Source organism: Sciurus vulgaris (assembly GCF_902686455.1).
Source record: "Sciurus vulgaris genome assembly, chromosome: 15".
NCBI classification, from domain to species: domain Eukaryota; kingdom Metazoa; phylum Chordata; class Mammalia; order Rodentia; family Sciuridae; genus Sciurus; species Sciurus vulgaris.
This window is the reverse complement of record NC_136476.1, coordinates 17,208,910-17,227,173: the sequence shown is the minus strand read 5'-3', so window position 1 is coordinate 17,227,173 and position 18,264 is coordinate 17,208,910. Positions and strand designations below refer to the sequence as shown.

Sequence of the window (18,264 nt, the reverse complement as noted above, 5' to 3'; positions counted from 1 at the left end):
TTTTTACCTTCTCTGACCTCTGAATAAGACTCCTGCTTGACTTGAGAAGATGAACCCAAGGATACAGACCAAAGGGTCTAAATAGATGCTGGAGGTGTAGAAATGGGTGAGACAGAGGCAAGCTGGTGTCACTCAACTAAAAAAAGAGCAATCAATATCTGGATTTGCTACTGGCTAGGATTCCTTTTTTCTTATCTGCTTTTTTGTGGTGCCAGGAATCAAACCTAGGGTCTTCTGCATGCTAGGCAGGCACTCTACCACTTAGCTTCGACCCCAAGCCCAGCTAGCTAAGATTTTTATTTAATTCCTTTCATAAAAAATTCCCAGATTCCTTGACAAGTGTTTCCTTGCTAACATTTCACTAGCTCTACATGAAGGCAACTGCTAAGCTCAGCCAGAGGCTCTTGAGGGAAAGAAAGGGTTAAGAGAAACCTGCCCATGAGTGGTATGATTCCATGCACAGAAATGAAATTTTGGGCTGCCGGGTTACCTCCTGTGGATGCATGTGTATACCACCCATTGGGCAATTTCGCAAGTTTTTATTTTTGGTAGAGTCAATTGAGGGAAACAAACCAAGAACAGTTATATAAAGCTTTGGTTCTTCGTGTTGTTCTTTGTGAGTGGGGAGGACCTGTGCTCAGCCACCAGGACCAGATGGCACCTGCAGAAGGAAGGAGGCTTCTAATTCTGCATCCTGAGGCGTGACCCAGCCACAGACCAGCAGGGGGCGCCTCCACTTGGAAGCAGCAACCTCTTTCGTTTGGCGGCCTCAAAGGCAATCAGAAACAAACTAAATTCCATTTTTTAACGTTTTAGCTTATACGAATTTGTGTTATATGTCTTTAAAGACACACTCAAATATACTGTAATTTGTAGCTCTCAAAGGTCACCCAGAGATTGAAATGTATGGATATTAGGTGATGTGCTTAGTTATAACTTCCACCAGGTGGCAGCATTTCCTCAAACATGAGTAGAGTGCCCAGGCCAGGGACTCCTACACAAGCAAGAGTTTTTTTTATCCTTAAGAAAGAAAAGAAAAAAAAAAAAAAAAAAAAAAAAAAAAAAAAAAAAAAAGAGGCAGTAGTTTACTGAGGCACTCTCAAAAACTCCTTAAACAAATACCCTTGCCCAAGCAAGTGGGCTTTCCAGGGGTGACGATATATACTCTACCGGCCACTGTTGCCCATAAATAAAGATCTGGCTTCGAGCGATGTCCACTCTGTTCCAGGCTAAAGCTAAGCTCAGTTGGTCTGGGGCCGAGGCATTGGCTCCTGTGTGTAGACAAATAGGAGAAAAGAGCAGGAGAGAGAAAACAATAATCAGTTATTATAACAAAAAGACCCATTTTGTCACTGCCACTGACCCCCTCGTCCTGAAGAGCAGGCTCAGGGTTTCTCCAACTTGGCACCATTGACATTTTGGGGAGGATAAGTCTTTGTTATGAGTTGTCCTATATACTGTAGATTATTTATTAGCATCCCTGGATTCAATCTCCTGAGTGTCAGTTGGCACTTTCCATGCCCGCCCCTCCATTCACCTGGCTATGACAATCAAAAATGTCTCCAGATATTGCCAAGTGCCCTGAAGTATGGAGGGAAACACAAGCAGCCTGTTGAGAACCACTGCTCTACAGCCTGGCTGGTCAGAGTGGTCCCCTGGACAGCAGCATTGCATTGCCGGAACACTCGCTAGAAATGCAAACGCCAGACCCTATCCCAGACCCACTCGGTCAGAGGCTGACGTTTTTTGAGATGTGGTCCAGCTATATTACACAGACAGCCTTCAACTCACAATCCTCCTGCCTCAGCCTCCAGAGTAGTTGGGATTACAGGTAGGAATCTGCTTTTTAACAATTTTAAGATGATTCCCTGTTCGTGCTGCGGTTTGCGAAGTGCTTTTCTAGAACACGTTTTGCCCCTGCTGGTCAATGTGATTTCAAGCATCTTTGGAATTGTCTTTTGCATGGGGTGGGTGCCCTCATCAGCTAGTGGGCCAGTGTTGGCACTCTAGTGAGAGAGAGAGCTGAGTTCTCTTAAGAGAAACCACACACGATGGCTTAGGTCTACTTTGATTTGTGGGTAGAAACCATGGAATGATTTTCTGGTTTCTCATTGTACTCCAGACTCGGCCTCTAGATCTGTGCTGTTCATATGCAGCTATTAAATTTAAATTAATTAGAATCAAATAAAATTAGAACTTCAATTCTTCAGCCACATCAGCTATATTTCAGGGCTCAAGAGCTGCGTATGGCTAGTGGTTTGGAGAGTACAGACAGGACACTGCTATCTTCACAGAAGTTTCCACTGGGACAGAGCAGGTCAATGCAGCTGCCCATGAATGCAGGCTACAAGGTGGTGGATGTGAGGCTGAGAGTGGGAGGCAGCGCAGTAGGTAGAGGGAACATGGGGCTTCCTGAGTCTGCCTTTTTGTGACTGTGTGCATGACTCTGGCCTTCTCTACATCCCTGTTCGTCATCTGTGAAGTGGGGACAACATAAATCTGTTTTACCTGGCTGAGGTGCTGTGAGACTGAATATCCTATGCATGAATTCACAAGAGAACAGGTTTTTCACAATTCAACACCCTTGATGCACTGAGGAAAAGATTTCCCTTGATATTTGCTCAAATTCATGCTGCTGAATATCCCATAGTAGGGGAGGAGGGTGAAGAGCAAACAATCATCCCCGGCTCAGATATTTTGAAGAATCTTATGTGTTAAGCAAAAGTATGAGGCATTTCCATGTGTCGTATGTAGTGTCCTAAATAATCCTGGGAATTGAGTCTTACTGTCTGGTTTGGACAGAGGAAGATACCAAGGTCCAGAGAGGTTGGAGTGAAGTGCCGAGGATCCAACAGCTACTATCAGAGGGTGAACAGAACAAGTGTTCATATGCAGAGGTGAGCCTCACACCAGGGGGCCCCCACCACTGCTGCTTCTGATGTCGGTGAAGGAGGGAAGGACAGTCAGTGTGTAGACTGCCCATTCCTCTTGGGGACCAGCAGCAGAGACTAGAAGCAGCAAGGTGGGAACAGGGCTCCTGCTGATGAAGCTCCCAAACTCTCCCCCCACCCCACCCCCGTGGCCTCACCTGGGAGCTTCTAACCACCCTTGTGCTCAGGTTGTACCTCAGACCAATTAAATCACACACATTTCCTATGTGCAGCAGAGGCTGGGCATCTATGCCTCTTTCTCTGATTATCCTCACGTCTTCCCTCTGGGAAGAATTAGAAAACAGTGTTTGCTAGATGAGCTCTTCTCAGATTGTAGTGTGCATAAGAATAACCTGGAGAATTTTGGGGGGCACAGATTCTTGTGTTCCACCTGCTAATATTCCGATTCAGTAGCTTTGGGTGGGAGCTTGAGTTTCTGTGTTTCTAGCAGGCTCCCAGATGCTGCTGCTGTGGATCTGGAACCACACTTTGAATAAGTTGGCCCTAGAGAGCTCTAGGATCATGTTCCTTTCATGGGTGGAAGAACATTTCCAAGCCTAGTGTCCACATGTCAATGGGTTTAGTATAAACCATAATCTTGAAGTAGATTGATGAGTGTTTGGAATGATGAATATTAATTCAGTTTGCACAGGGAATTTTCCATTAAGAGAATTAGTTTTCAGATAACAACAGTGACTGCAAATTCATACTAGGGTAACTGGCATAGATAGTGATGAATAGGAATATGTCAAAATGTAGTGTCAACCATTTAGACAGAAAATAAAAGTGAAGGCTCATTGGAATTGCATTTGGAAGGATGGCACTTTACATTTTCTTTTGCTTATTGTTTTCCTTTTTAAACATATATTTTTATTTGAATTGACACAGTAATTGTACATATTTATGGGGACATAGCGAGACATTTAGATACGTGTAGGTGTAATGATTAGACAGGATAACTGGCATATCCATCGTCTTTAACATACATCAATTTTTTTTTTGTTTTGAGACCATTCAAAATCCTCTCGACTAGCTATTTTGAAATATTTAGTTAATTGTCAATCATAGTTATGCTGTGATACTGCAGAGCATTAGAAGGTATCCTCCTTTGCAGCCCCACCCCTGTATCCAGTAACCATTCCTTGTCATCACCTCCCCACCATGTCCTTTCCAGGTTCTGGCAACCATTTTTCTATTCTCTACTTCTCTGACATCAACTTTTTAACTTCCACACAGAAATGAGAACTTGCCCTATTTGTCTTCCTATTCCTGACTTATTTCACTTAGCGTAATGTCTTCAGTTCCATTCACATTGCTGCAAATGACAGGATTTCATTATTTTTGTGGCTGAGTTCTATCCACATATATAGACCACATTTTCTTTATCCGTTCATCCTGTTGATTGACAACTAGGCTGATTCTGTATCTTCACCCTTGTGAATAGTGCTGCAGTAAACGTGAGAGCAGAAATTTTTTGACATACTGATTTTATTTCCTTTTGATACTTAGTGATTTCATTTCCTTTGGATCCAGCATTACTGGATTGTATGGTGGTAGTATTTCCAAGATTTCTTGGAGACTCCATCCCGTTTTCCAAGTGGCTGCTCATTTGCATTCCCACAACAGTGTAGGTAGGAGAGACCTTTTGTTTCTTCAGTTGGTCTGTTGGTCATTGCTGACTTACTGTAATGGTTTGTTCATCCCCTTTCCATTGGTATATCACAAATTTGCATACTACCCCTGTCAATAATTGCACCCACCTGAGCAAGAACACAGAAAGAAGCAGTGATTGAGGTCAAGGTGAGCTACAGGCTTGAGTGTCATCAGAAAAGTATCGAATGAAAACATAAAGCCAATGAGTTTTGACTTTTCAAAAATGGAAAACACATCACTCAGGGATGGTCCTGGGTGGCAGTTTGGATTAGTGCAGGGTGATGAACTTCCTGGTTTACCTAGGACAGTTGCAATTTTAGCACTGCATTGTTGGAGAAGTTTCACTCCTGAGGAAACCTGAATAGCTGGTCACCTGACTGGTTCAGCTTGCTGAATACTGGGACTTTCAGTAGCACTTTAAACATACTCATCCTGGGATACACCTCTAGACATTCTGGTTTAATTGGTCTGGGACCTTTCAGGTTTGGGAACTTCCCAGGTGATTCTAACTGGACGACAAGATTATGAACCTCAAGAGGAGACACATTCATTCATTGCTCACTCTTCTGGTCACTCATTCATCTACTTATGTATTCAAAGATATTGGTTTCACACACTCTCATATGACAGGCATTATGTCAACATAAGGGTCAAGATGAATGAGACAGAATACTTTGTCTTGAAAGTTTTCAGTTTAGAGGAACGAACTCTGTAATTCAGTATAATCTCATACAATAATTCTGTACTAAGTCAATAGTCATGGATTGAAGACCTTCTGTTCACGGAACTGCTTGGACATTGAACATCTAACAGTGAACAAGATACCTCTGGTCACCCTCTTTACAGTGTCTATGTTCTACATGTGAAGTGTCAGCACTTAGAAAATAAACGAATAGGTAGGGTGCCTCAGACTGTGTCAGTGCTGTGTGCAGGGCCACCCCAGAGTATGTGTGACCTGTGTCTACATAATCAAATCAGTGCAGCAGCACTGTTCTGGCCACCAGATCATGCATGTTTCCATGGCAGATACTTTGCTAGCTAGCTGGAGCAATCCATTGGCCAGTCTGCCTCCCTGAAATGAAAGCTAGAAATGGAATCACTGGACAGACCCAAAGGCACATGTATCTGTAACCTTTGGGGTATCTGGTTGGAAGATGCCCTGAGGTACTGAAAAGGGTCTGGACTCCACATGGTTCCTGGTTTGTGCTCAGGACCCCCACCCCTACCCTGCCTCATGTCACTGCCTCTCAGGGTGATGAGAGCAACGTTTGAATGGAGACCCAATTGACTAGAAAAGCTAATAAGTGAAAAACTTTGGGAAGAACATTCCAGGAAGAGGAAGCATTAGTGAAAAGGCTTTAATGTAGGAATAAATAATGTAGGTATAAGACAAAAAATTTATTATTTTCTCATTCATAGGATCCCAAGGATGATCTAAGTGCATAAATAATGACCTTACAGGATTTGAAGGAATTAATATGCTGGGTGAATGAGATGGATGAAGAACAAAGTCATTCCAGCAAAGGGAATGGGGTATGCAGGCAGTGAAATGGTGAAGCATATTTGGGGAATTCTAGGTAAGATGTTGGATATATATGCTTGGAGAGAGAGAGAGAGAGAGAGAGAGAGAGAGAGAGAGAGAGAGAGAGAGAGAGAGAGAGAGAGAGAGAGAGAGAGAGAGAAAGATATGAAGCTAGCACTGGAGGATTTGTAAAGGATGTAAAAGAGTTTCCCCTTATCCTGAAGGTATGGAGAGAGTACTAAGACACTGTCTTAGGATCAGTACAGTCAGATTTTATTAGAAAATTCGTTTTGGCAGTACCTTTTGGAGGATGGGTTGGAGGGACCCTGGACTGGAACAGTCATTAGGAATATTCTAGTAGGAGGGTAATGGAGTCCTGAAGGAACAGATAGAATGGAGGGATATTTAGAAAGCAAAATAGACAGTCTTGGGTGAGGAAGAGAGCAAGGGAGAAAGAGAAGTAAAAACTGATCCCTCAGTACACAATGACCAGCTGAGATTGGCAATGCAAGATGAAGCCAAGCTTTTTGGAGCAGAAAAATTTTATTCTTGACTACATTGGGACTGAGGTTCTCATGGTATGTCCATGGTACATGCTTGGGAACCAGGGTCTGGAGCAGTGGTGTAGTCAGGTCTGGGGATGGAAATTTGAAAACTATTAGCATGAAGGTGACAGGAAGAGGACAAAGGATGGATAACTGAGTAACACCAATATCTAAAAGGTGTAGAATGAAAATATCGTTAGAAAGGGATCACCAAAATAGAGATGGGAGGAGAACCCAAGATCATGGTGCCCTAAATTATGCGACGAGAGATTTTCACAGAGGACGGAGTGGTTAATGGGGCAACGTGCTGCACTTTGGACATGGAGTGTCCTGCATGTGTTAAAGGCGTGGTCCACAGGGTGGTGCTATTGGGAGGCACTTTAGGAGGTGGGACGTTATGGGAGTCCTTGGGTCATTGGGGGTGTGCCCTTGAAGAGGATTTTGGGATCTTGGTCTCTTCCTCTTTTGTTTGCTGAACCTGGGGCGAGAAGTTTGTTCCGCCACATGTTCCCTGTCATTGCACCCCTCCAGGGACCTATAAGCAATGAATCTGCCAGATCATGGCCTGGAACCTCCAAAATTATGGACCAAAGCAAACCTTTTCTTTTCATAATTTATTTATTTTAGATATTTTGGTACAGTAATGGAAAGCTGACCAACATAGCAAGTAAAAAGGTTGTTATTCCTTCTTTACAACTCCATGCATTACCTGCCACAAGCTCGTGCATCTATTATTCATTTTTTTCCCCTCTTACTAGACTGTGACTTTAGGAGGTTAGGGATTTAGTCTACCTTATCCACTGTTGTATTCTTAGAAGCCAGAACAGAGCTTGATATATAATATGTGTCTTAGTCTATTTGGGTACTACAAGAAACTACATAATGAGGTAACCTTTAAAGAAGAGAAACTTATTTCTAACAGTTCTGGAGACCGGGAAGTCCAAGATCAAGGTGCTGGGAGATTTAAAGTCTGTTTTCTGGTTCTTAGATAATGCTTCTCACCGTGTCTTCAATATTGTTGACAAGGGATATATATTGGGACTCTTGTATAAGGGCACTAAAGCCATTCACGAGGACCCTGCCGTAAGGACCTAATTACCTTCCAAAAGCCTCACTCCCTAATATCATCACATTGGCAATTAAGATCTCAACCTATGAATTGGGGGTGGGATGAAAACTCTGACCATAGCATTCAAATGTTAGTTGGATGAATAAATACACCTGAAGTGTGATTTGGATTTAGCAATTGAGCATCTTTGATGACTTTAGTGTGTGAACCTTTGGTAGAGTATGGGATTGGAAGTATATCTGCAATCTCTTCCTTCAGATCCCATGGAGTGGGGAGGGGATGATGGGAATGATATGGCAAGTATATATATAACCATATTTCACAAAGAACAAAGTCGAGTGATAGAAAAACTGTACAAGTAAGAAGTTCAGAGTACTTCCTTATTAGTTAGACCAGAACAATTTTAAGGAGAAACTAGAATTTGACCAGAGTGGGGAGAGATGGTGGATATTTGAAACAAAATGGAGTTTGTGGTAGGTGGAAAGCGGGTCCCCCCAAACATGCCATGTTCTATTCCTGGGAACCATGTTCTATTCATGTTCTATTCTTATATGGTAAAAGGGACTTTCCAAATGTGATTAGGTTAAATATCAAGATGGAGAGATTATCTTTGAGCAGCTCGTTGGCCCAATCCAGTGTAATCATAAGGGTCCTTATAAAGTGGAGGCAGAGGATCCAAGTAATAGTACATGTGATGATGAAAACAAGAAATCGAATCAGCAACAGGAAAGAACTATGAGCCAAGGACAACAGTCAGCCTCTAGAAACTCAACAGCAAGGAAATGATTCTCCCCCAGCTTCAGAGGGAACACAGTCCTGCGGACACCATCATTTTCAATTTCTGACCCCTATAACTATAAGCTAATAATTTTTTATTGTTTTAAGCTATTAAACTTGTAGCAATTTGTTATAGTAGTGATAGGAAAACTAATATAGAGCTATTAAAATATTTTAGGCAGACAAACTATCAAGGAAAAGCACGAGAATGGAAATAGGAAGCAAACATCTCTATGATTTGGCTGTGGCATAGAGAAAGATTCAAAATTTAATGTTTCACTGTCTGTTATTTAAATGGTGGTTCTGATGCAATTGCTCTGGGGATTTACTGTGTATGACCCCTTTCACCTTTCTGCTCCTCCACCACTCAAGTTTAGAATGTAAGATTATATTTTTGGTGTTTTACTTTGTGCTGTTAAATATGTTCATATTTCTACTACCAGTATTTTATTCAGAGGTCTTAAATAATGTTCCTGATTATAGCAGGCAAAGGGTGCAGACATTATTGCGAGGCAAAAAGCCTACCAGTTCTACCTCCACCCTTCTTTCTTTATCCTCTAAATTCCTTGACTGTTTAATTAATTCCACATTGTTATGACAAGCAACATTTAAATTTCCATCAATCAAATTACCATTGTTTTTATCATAGTTCTATTATATTCTAGAATCAGTGATCACAATTAGTCCTTTTGCCAGATTGTACTCATGTATCTCTTGGTTGACAGGTTGAATGTTTGGAGTAGTTTTTTTTCAAGAAGAATATGCAGGAACAATATTGCCAGAATTCTAGCATGTTTTCAACTGTTTTTTTTTTTTTTTTTTTTTTTTTTTTTGGTGTGTGTATGTCCTTATATTTGAATAACTAGCTCAAAATAAAATCTGTTGTTTTATTATCTCCTGGTACTAAATGATATTGTAAAAATATCTAAGCCCAGCTTTATTTCCCTCCCCATAAGAGACCTAATCGTTTTGCCTGGGGGGGTCCAATTATCCTTTATTTATTTATTTGAAATTCAGTAATTTTATTAGTATATGTGTGGGCATTAATGATTTTGGGTCAATTTTTCTTGGCATAAGGGGGTTCTTTGAATATCTTGATAAAGTTAAAAAGTTTTAAATGAAAATGTTCCTAAATTACATTTTTAAATTATTCTAAATTACATTTTTAAATTATGCACTCATATTTAAATGTGATATAGGAATGTTTTCATTAAAATTTTTGTTCTGATCCATTATTTTGATTTTCTTCTTTGGAGACACCAAATATGCTTCTGTTGAATCTCTTTTTTCTATCATATAATTTCTTTTTAATCCAAATTAGCTTTTTTTTTCCATTTTATTTCATTTTTGTTTACATTACTCAGTTTGTGCTGTGTCCTGCACTCAATTTTTTGCAGTTATATTTGATTTTGCATCATTCTTATTTCATCTGCAATTCTGTGATGATTTTATTTTTCTCCTCTACTTCGTTCCTGAATGCTATTCACATTTTATCTCTTTTTTGCCTCACCTACTGTTATCTGAATTTTGGTATTGTAAATTTGAACTGTTTCTTCATAGATAAGTGCTTCATTGAGATTTAAAATTTTATAATAAAATATTCAGTTGTCCCTCCTTATCTATGATTTTGCTTTCTGAAGTTTCAGTTACTTGTGTCAATCTTGGTCCAAAAACATTAAATGGAAAATTCCTGAAATAATTCATAAGTTTCAAATTGCATACCATTCTGGCTAGGATGATAAAATCTCATGCCACACTGCTCTGACCTGACCGGGAAATGAATTGTCCCTTTGTTCAGTATATCCACGCAGTATATGCTACCTGACTGTTATTTAATAAACATCTTAGTTATCAAAGCAACTGTCACCAGTATCACAGTGCTTGTGTTCAATAACTCTTATATCCCCAATAATGTCCTCAAAACATAGGAGTAGTGATGTTGGCAAATGGGATGTGCCAAAGAGGTGCTATAAAGTGCTTCTTTTAAGTGAAAAGGTAAAATTTGATGACTTAATAAGAAAACAACATGCTGAAGTTGCTAAGACCTATGAAAAAAATAAATCTTAGATCTATGGAATTGTGAAGGGGGAAAGATGTGCTAGGTTTGCTATTGCACTCAAACTACAAAAGTTATAACCACAATGTGTGATGAGTATTTAGTTCTTTGCCTCATTTCATGGAATTACGGAGGCATTTTATCATCCCATATCATCATCCTAAGAAGGGTGTGGTGGCCCATGTCTGTAATCTCAGTGGCTCCGGAGGCTGAGGCAGGAAGATTGCAAGTTCAAAGCCAGCCTCAGCAATTCAGTGAGGTCCTAAGCAACTTAGTGAGATCCTGTCTCAACATAAACAAAATAAAAAGGGCTGGGGATGTGGCTCAGTGGTTAAGTGTCCCTGGGTTCAATCTCTGGTACTGAAAAAAAAATCATGTGTTACAATATGATATTTAGACTGAGAGAGATGGAGAGATTGCGAGATCACATTCATATAACTTTTATTACAGTGTATTGTTATAATTATTCCATGTTATCACAAATTATAGGTGTTAATTTCTTACTGTGCTTAATTTATAAATTAAACTTTATCATAGGTATGTATGTATGTATAGAAAGAAACAGTATATATAGGGTTCTGTGCTGTCTATTGTTCCAGGCATCCACAGGGGTCTTGGAACAAGTCCCCCACAGACAAGGGGGGACTATTGTATTCAATATTCATCTGTTCCCCAGAAACATTTTTATAAAGTATATTATTCTTCCATTAATACGCTTTGCTTTTTTGTTACTTTTTTTCCTTAGAATCTCTCTGTATGTTGCCCATGCTAATCCCTTTTTATATTATTTATCATTTAATGAGTTGGGTTATAATGGGCCCAGGGTACTATTCCAAGCTAGCTATTATTCACAACTGGAAGGCTTTCTTCTAAACTCCTGCAAAATCCACAGCCTTCTGCAAGCAAGGCTTGTCTACATAATCCTTGTGTAGCCCACCCCCTGCATTTCTATGGACTGAGTCAGGGTCCACAGGGACTCCTGCCACCAGGCAGTTCACTCTTGTTCTTGAACATGCTGTTCCAGACAAAGTTGAGAATGTTGCTCTTTAAGGTGTTCCTCACAACCAGAAATGGTATGGTATTTTTAAAAAAAAACTTTTATTATTTGTTCTAATTAGTTATACATGACAGTAGAATATATATACTTATGCACTTTTTTATATCATACATAAATGGGGTATGATTTCTTATTTTTCTGATTGTACGTGCTGTAGAATCACATTAGTTTGCAGTCATGTATGTATGTAAGGTCAGAGTGTCTGTTTCATTCTACTATCTGGAATGGTATTTTGTTGGTGCTCTGGCTGGTTTCCCTCTCCTCAATGTTTGCCCCTTCCTCCCACTAGCTCCTGCATATACAAATATTTTGGAATATATTTCCTAGTTTCACTAGAAATGCAGTTTTCTTGTTCCCTGCCCTGGTGCCTTTTTCTTTATTAGTTTTTGAAGCTTTCTGGGAGAAGAAGAGAATGATGAGTTTCTATAGCCGTGGCTATAACAGGCATAATGGCTGAAGTATTCTGCAGGTAGAAAGTGTCTTGGTTGGATTCATGTTAGGAGGATTCCTCTGACTGGAGTATGGCGGACCACAGGAACATGCGTAGTAAGAAGCGGGAACATCCTGCAAGAGGCCACTAAAATCAACCAAATAAAAAATCCTGAAGGGCCTAATGGTGCCAGCAGGGAGCAGGGGGTAGGATAGAAAGGATAGATACTGTGGATGCAAAAAAAAAAAAAAAAAAAGTGTCCAGAATTAGCAAACACACAAAGGGAGGAAGAACTCAATGGAGGTTTTGAGCCTGGAAACCTGGAAGGATGGTGTTTTCATGCACCGAAATGGGGAAACCATGAGGAAACCAGCTCTTGGAGAAAAGCATGTTTGTTTTCTCCTTTCTTTCTTTTTAAAGACAGTTAATCTGAATTTGAAGTACCTAGTGACCCCAAGGGAATTATCCAGAAGGCTGTTAGGAAAGGGGGTACAGGGAGGGAAATGGGTTGGAGGCAAATCTGGAAGTCATTCATGGGGATGTGATGGGAAGGCCATGGTTCTTCTTTCTACTTTGCAGAAAGCAAAGTTGAGCCATAGGAGGGTCTGGTCAATGAGACCGAATATCCTGGTCAAAAGACAGAATATCCAGTGTCTTTGATAACAAGAGAAGTAAAAAGAAATATAATTACCATCATATTGCAAGAGCCGACTACATGCTAGGCATTTTACTACTGTTATTTAATACTGAGAATCTGTACAGCAAAGACCTTTTTCCCTTTGCTAATCAGAAAACAGAAGTTGAGTAACTTCAGAATTTGGCTTTAAAGTGTGATCTTCCCTCAAAGTAGCAATGCGTTACAGTAAGAAGTGGACAAAGTCAAGATGTGCAAGATGCCGAAAGGTTCAGGTAGAAGACCATGCGAGGTTGTTGGGACCATGCAAAGTGTGAGAGTAAAGCGGGTCGGGTAGAATCTAGAAAGTAAAGAATGTGCAGTGTGAGCCAGTGAGCGAGGCAGGAGTTTGGAGTGTAGGGGAGGAATACTGTGGAAAGGCAGGGTACCTTTCAGAGTTTGATGGTTAAGAGGAGAAAAGGAAGCTGCCACATTGAGGAAAGGAGCCAGGGTCTTCTTAGGTGACAAAGAACCATTGAAGAGGGAGACACTGAAAATGTCAAAGGAGGGGTGAGTGCATGATGGGTGAGGTCCTGGAGAAGGAAGGCATTAGTATGAGCCAGGAGGAGAGGTCTTCAGAGCAAGAGCAGAGGGGGTTGAATGAAATTAGTATTAATGAGTGAACCACATGGCAGGAGGAGAGCGATGGACCTGAATATTATCAGTAGTACAAGAGGGAACCAGCTGCTGAGGGTGAGAGGGAGTGGGGACTTGGCAAGAATGGAGGAAGGTGCAGAAGGTCAGAGGATGCGGCTTAAAGAAGAAAGAGGTACAGAACAGAATTTGGGCCCATTTGAGATAAGACATCACACATATGTCATGGCACTCCTGGGACATGGTACAGGGGTATTTCCTTGGCCACTTAAGCATCAGTGTATTTGGGGAGGTCTTTTTTTTTTTTTTTTTTTTACCCTGAGGGTTGCTAAACACTTCAACGTGTTGTAAATGGAAGTTGTGGTGGGAGTCCCTTTTGGAAGAGATGTCGAATAAAAAAGCCAGGAGTCTCTTTTGACATGCATAGTTTAAGTGTGGACCTGCTTGAGGAACTGAGGTGGGCATGGGGGCTGGATGTGTTGACCTTGCAATGTTCACAGCAGTGCCATGATTCTTTGACATACGGGTCAATGCGGCCATGTCTAGAATAATGTTGAGGAATATTTCTTCTTGTTGGAATCTTTGTCTTAGCTAAAGAACCTTGTCTGGATTAAATTTTCTTCCTGCAGATTAGACTTATGTCTACCCATTTCTTTATTTCTCATAAATGTTGCTGCTAAATGCAATAAGATCTCAGTCAATGAAAATCCATCCATCCTTTCATTAAAAGACATTGAATGCCCTACCTATATGAAGATCACTAAGGTGGAAGGAAACCGGATGACAGGCCCCGTTATGTGACCCAGGTTGCTAGGATACACCTTCACTCATCTGCCAGAGAGAAGGCACCGCCTACCCCATGTGCCTCCCTTAGGAATGTGGCTGCTACACAGAGAAAAACCAAATTAAAGGCAGGAAGCCCTCACACACACACACACACACACACACACACACACACACACACACACACAAAAGGGGATGAAGTCTGTGTGTAATTTATTCTTTGCTCTATTTTCTTTCCTGAATGATAACTATTTCTTCTTGATAAAAATAACTTTAGGTGAATCCCAGGAGAAAGTTAAAAGGAATCAGGAAAAAGTGAATTAATTTTAGCTGAAGAAACTCCCTCTTGGTCTGTAAGAGACAAACAAAACAGGCAGCTGAGTGAAAAAGCTATTTGAAGGAAGGTGAGGGTTTTCATTTTTGGCTTATCTTTGGCAAATATGAAAGATAACGATAACTAACATTGCTTTCATGCTTAGTGTGCCTCAGACACTGTTTCTCAGTGTTAATATACTGGATTTTCAGAACATTTCAGAAGGTGTCCTTATCCTCATTTTATAGATGAACAAACCAAGGCACAGAAACAAAGTTGAAGTAGCTAGGAAATGTCAGAGATCAGATTTGAACCCAGGCAGTCTGGTTTCAGAACTGAAATTCTTGGTGTCTTTACTGCTTCTGGGTTGGAGATAGGAACAGAGACAACCTTTTGGGAAGGGACCTGGATTCCTAATTTTTTCACTTAATCAATTTTATGAAACTCCAGTTCTTTGCCAGCCTTTGTTGTAGGCACTGGGGAAACAGGATTTCTCCCCTTGAAGGAAAATTAAAAATTAAAAAAAATGTGTGCATATATATGTATGCACGTATATATACATACACACATTTTTTTTTTCCCTTTCTCCTTTGGGTTCTCTTAGTGGGATTCTCTTTTGGATTGAATCCTTTGAAGGTCTACTTAATATACTATGACAGTTTCTGAAATAATTCAAAATGAACTTGACATTCATTTTCCTTGGACTAGTGAATACTGGTTCCAAATTGGTTTCCGCCCAACCTGATCAGCCTCATCTATTTCAAACATTCCATCTCAATGGCCCACCTTCCTTGATAATCATAATACAGTTCTCCATTTTAAATTATCATACTGCAAAATGAATACTTAACAAAACAGCAATTTAGGTAATATTTATTATATATGTATGTTTTTCTTTTTTTCTTTTATATTTTAAAAGGTTTCTTCTTTATGAAAGTTTTATGACTCCTCTCTTAATTAGGAATTTGCATATGCATGTAAAATGTGCAGTTTGAATGACAGTTTATAAACACATCTTAAAGGTTATTGAGGGAGTAAAAATGATGTATATCTGTGTGGACAAGATGGACCCTATTTGGGCACTCTTGTATACTGTTTGTTTGGTGGTTCTGACCTTCAGTATCATTGAGATTTTTAAAAATGTATGTTCTTCTTAGGTTTAAATTGCTCTGAGAAAGTAATGGGCATATCATATATTTTGTAATTCTCCAGGCTGTTTATTAGATATAATAGAAATGAATTTGTATGTAGCATTTGGAACTCTAGCAGAGCATTTCAAATGTTTCCATAATAAAATTTCCCTTAAGCCCGGAAGTCTCCCATTTGAGCCTTTGTAGTATTTTGTTTACACTTTATGGTCTGTGCTTCTACCACATTTTTAGACTGTTTTTGACATCCTTGAAGATTTTGCAGCACTTAAGATAATGCCTACACACAATAGGTGCTCTTGGGATTTGGTCATTTCTCCCTGCTGTTAGGATTGACACATATTGGCCTCTTGAGAATGAAAGGATATTCCAGCCAGGTGGCAGATGCTTGGCTCCATCCTGAACCACGTCAGGTTGCCCTTTACTGGAGAGCAGATGAGGAGTGGTCATACCTGTGAGCTTGTAACAACTCCTTTGGGTCAAAGACAAAGAGCATTGAACTGAGCTATCATCTGTGATGACTTGGGAAAGTTACATAGCCTCTCCAAGACTTGCATCCCCTGCCCTTTTTAAATATTTTTATTTTGAGACAGGTCTCATCAAGTTGCCCAGTCTGTTTGAACTTGAGATCCTCCTGCCTCAGCCTCCCAAGTAGCTAGGATTACAGGGCAGGCACTACCATGCCTGGTTTAGTGACTTACATAATCTTGACAATAAAATTTACCAGATTAATAATGATAGTGTAATAAATTTATCAGGTTAATAATGCCATTACCATGCCCATACTCCTGGACAAGGTGGTTACCAACTACACTATCATTATGATTTCTATTGTGCTCCGTGTGAATGATTAGTTGTCAATGAATTTGCATACGAGGAGACTTCCTGCATAGTGAAACAGTTCTTAAATCACCCAGGGCTTACGTGCATGGCAATCAGGCAAGGTTCTCTGACAGAGTTTGTGGAGTCAATCAAATGCTACCTTCTCCTGAGGTTTTTCTCTTCAGATTTTTCCCTGAGTGAGTTGAAGCTTGCAGGGCTAAGCTATATACACAATAAGGCAGATTTGTTGCAATGCAAGGGTCTGAATTTAAATGCAGATGCTATAACTGGATTTTAAGAATGTGATTGTTTTATAGGAATGTAATTAAAGAGGGCTGGGTTGATATTTGTGCATGGGTGTCCCAGACCATGGACATAGGATATTCTTTTTATTGGTGCATTGAAATTATACTTATAAAAAGGTACACTCATACTTTGCTGGTGGGACTGAATATTGGTGCACCCACTCTGGAAAGCAGTATGGAGATTCCTCAGAAAACTTGGAATGGAACTCCCATTTGACCCAGTTATCCCACTCCTTGGCCTATACCCCATAGACTTAAAGTCAGCATACTATAGTGAAGCAGCCACATCAATATCTATAGCAAGCTCAATTCACAATAGTTAAGCTATGAAACCAACCTAGGTGCCCTTCAACAGATGAATGGATAAAGAAAATGTGGTATATATACACAATGGAATATTACTCATCCATAAGGAAGAATGAAATTATGGCATTTACTGATAAATGGATGGAACTGGAGACTATAATGTTAAGTGAAATAAGGCACTGCCCAAAAACCAAAGGCCAAATGTTCTCTCTGATATGTGGATGCTGACTCACAATAGGCAGGGAAAGAAGGGCAGGTTCACCAGATTGGACAGGGTGGAGTAGGGGGAAAGGAGTGAAGTTGGGAATGGGAAAGACAGTAGAACGAATTGAACATAACTTCCCTATGTTCCCGTATGAATACACCACCAGTGTAACTCCATATCATGTACAACCACAGAAATGGGAAGTTATACTCCATGTATATGTTATACTTCAAAATACATTCTACTATCATGTGTAACTAAAAAAAAAAATGAAAAAATTTGAGAAAAATAAAATAAAAATTATACTTATTAATGGGATTCATTAGGTTATATTTGTATTTGAATGTTAACATATTTTAATCAATCTCATTCCCCAATGCATTTCTTTTTTAGGCGTTCTTAAGAACCTTCCACCCCAATTAGGAATGGCACTTTCCTGAAGGTTCTGTGGTGCAACAGTACATCACTCTGAAGTTCTCTAGTGGAATCGGAAGCAAGGAGCTGGTTAGGTTGGTCGATGCTCCTCAGAGAATGGAGTCTCCTATTCCTCTTAGGATTGTGCACTGCCTGGAGAGAGGGCTGGGCTACCACCCTCCCCTGTGTCCCTTTGCTTCTTAGCTGCTAGGTCTAGGGATGACAAGAAGTGGTAATTAAACTTTGTTTTGATTTTTCTCTTGCTTATTGGGCCTGCTTTTTCTGTGCAAGGTCTACTCACTTTGAAGAAGTGCTCTTAGTTTCCTGTTTGGAGCTGTGATTTTAGACTTTTACGAACCAAAGCTACACAAAAAACCTCACAGTCAGTCAGGTATTTAAATATGTACCTTGGCTCCCTGGTTATATTTGATGAGAGTTTCTACAGTAAATAATGCCACTGTTTCCTTGTGTCCCAACAACGTAGGCAAGTAGAAGTGAAATTATATGGCTCATGATTAATAACATTACAAAGTACCGTGCTATTTCCTTCTTTTTGCCAACACACCTAAATGGATGAGTCCTCTTTACTTGTACTTAGTGCAGTACAAGAAGCAATACTTCCTAAGTCTTTCCTTTCTGTTTCCGGCACAATATGCAAATTT

The 18,264-nt window shown here is 40.1% G+C and overlaps 1 protein-coding gene across 18 annotated transcripts in view; it reads right to left on the bottom strand.

The window, feature by feature from the left end:
- TRPM3 (transient receptor potential cation channel subfamily M member 3) overlaps positions 1-18,264 on the bottom strand; it is a gene marked incomplete at its 3' end in the record, with an annotated part of 506,455 nt that overhangs the window by 94,180 nt on the left and 394,011 nt on the right. For all 18 annotated transcript variants that reach the window (XM_079111999.1, XM_079112011.1, XM_079112015.1 and 15 more), the window contains one exon: positions 1,171-1,271. In XM_079111999.1, the coding sequence (XP_078968125.1) occupies positions 1,171-1,271 (101 nt within the window). The remainder of the gene's footprint in view (positions 1-1,170; positions 1,272-18,264) is intronic.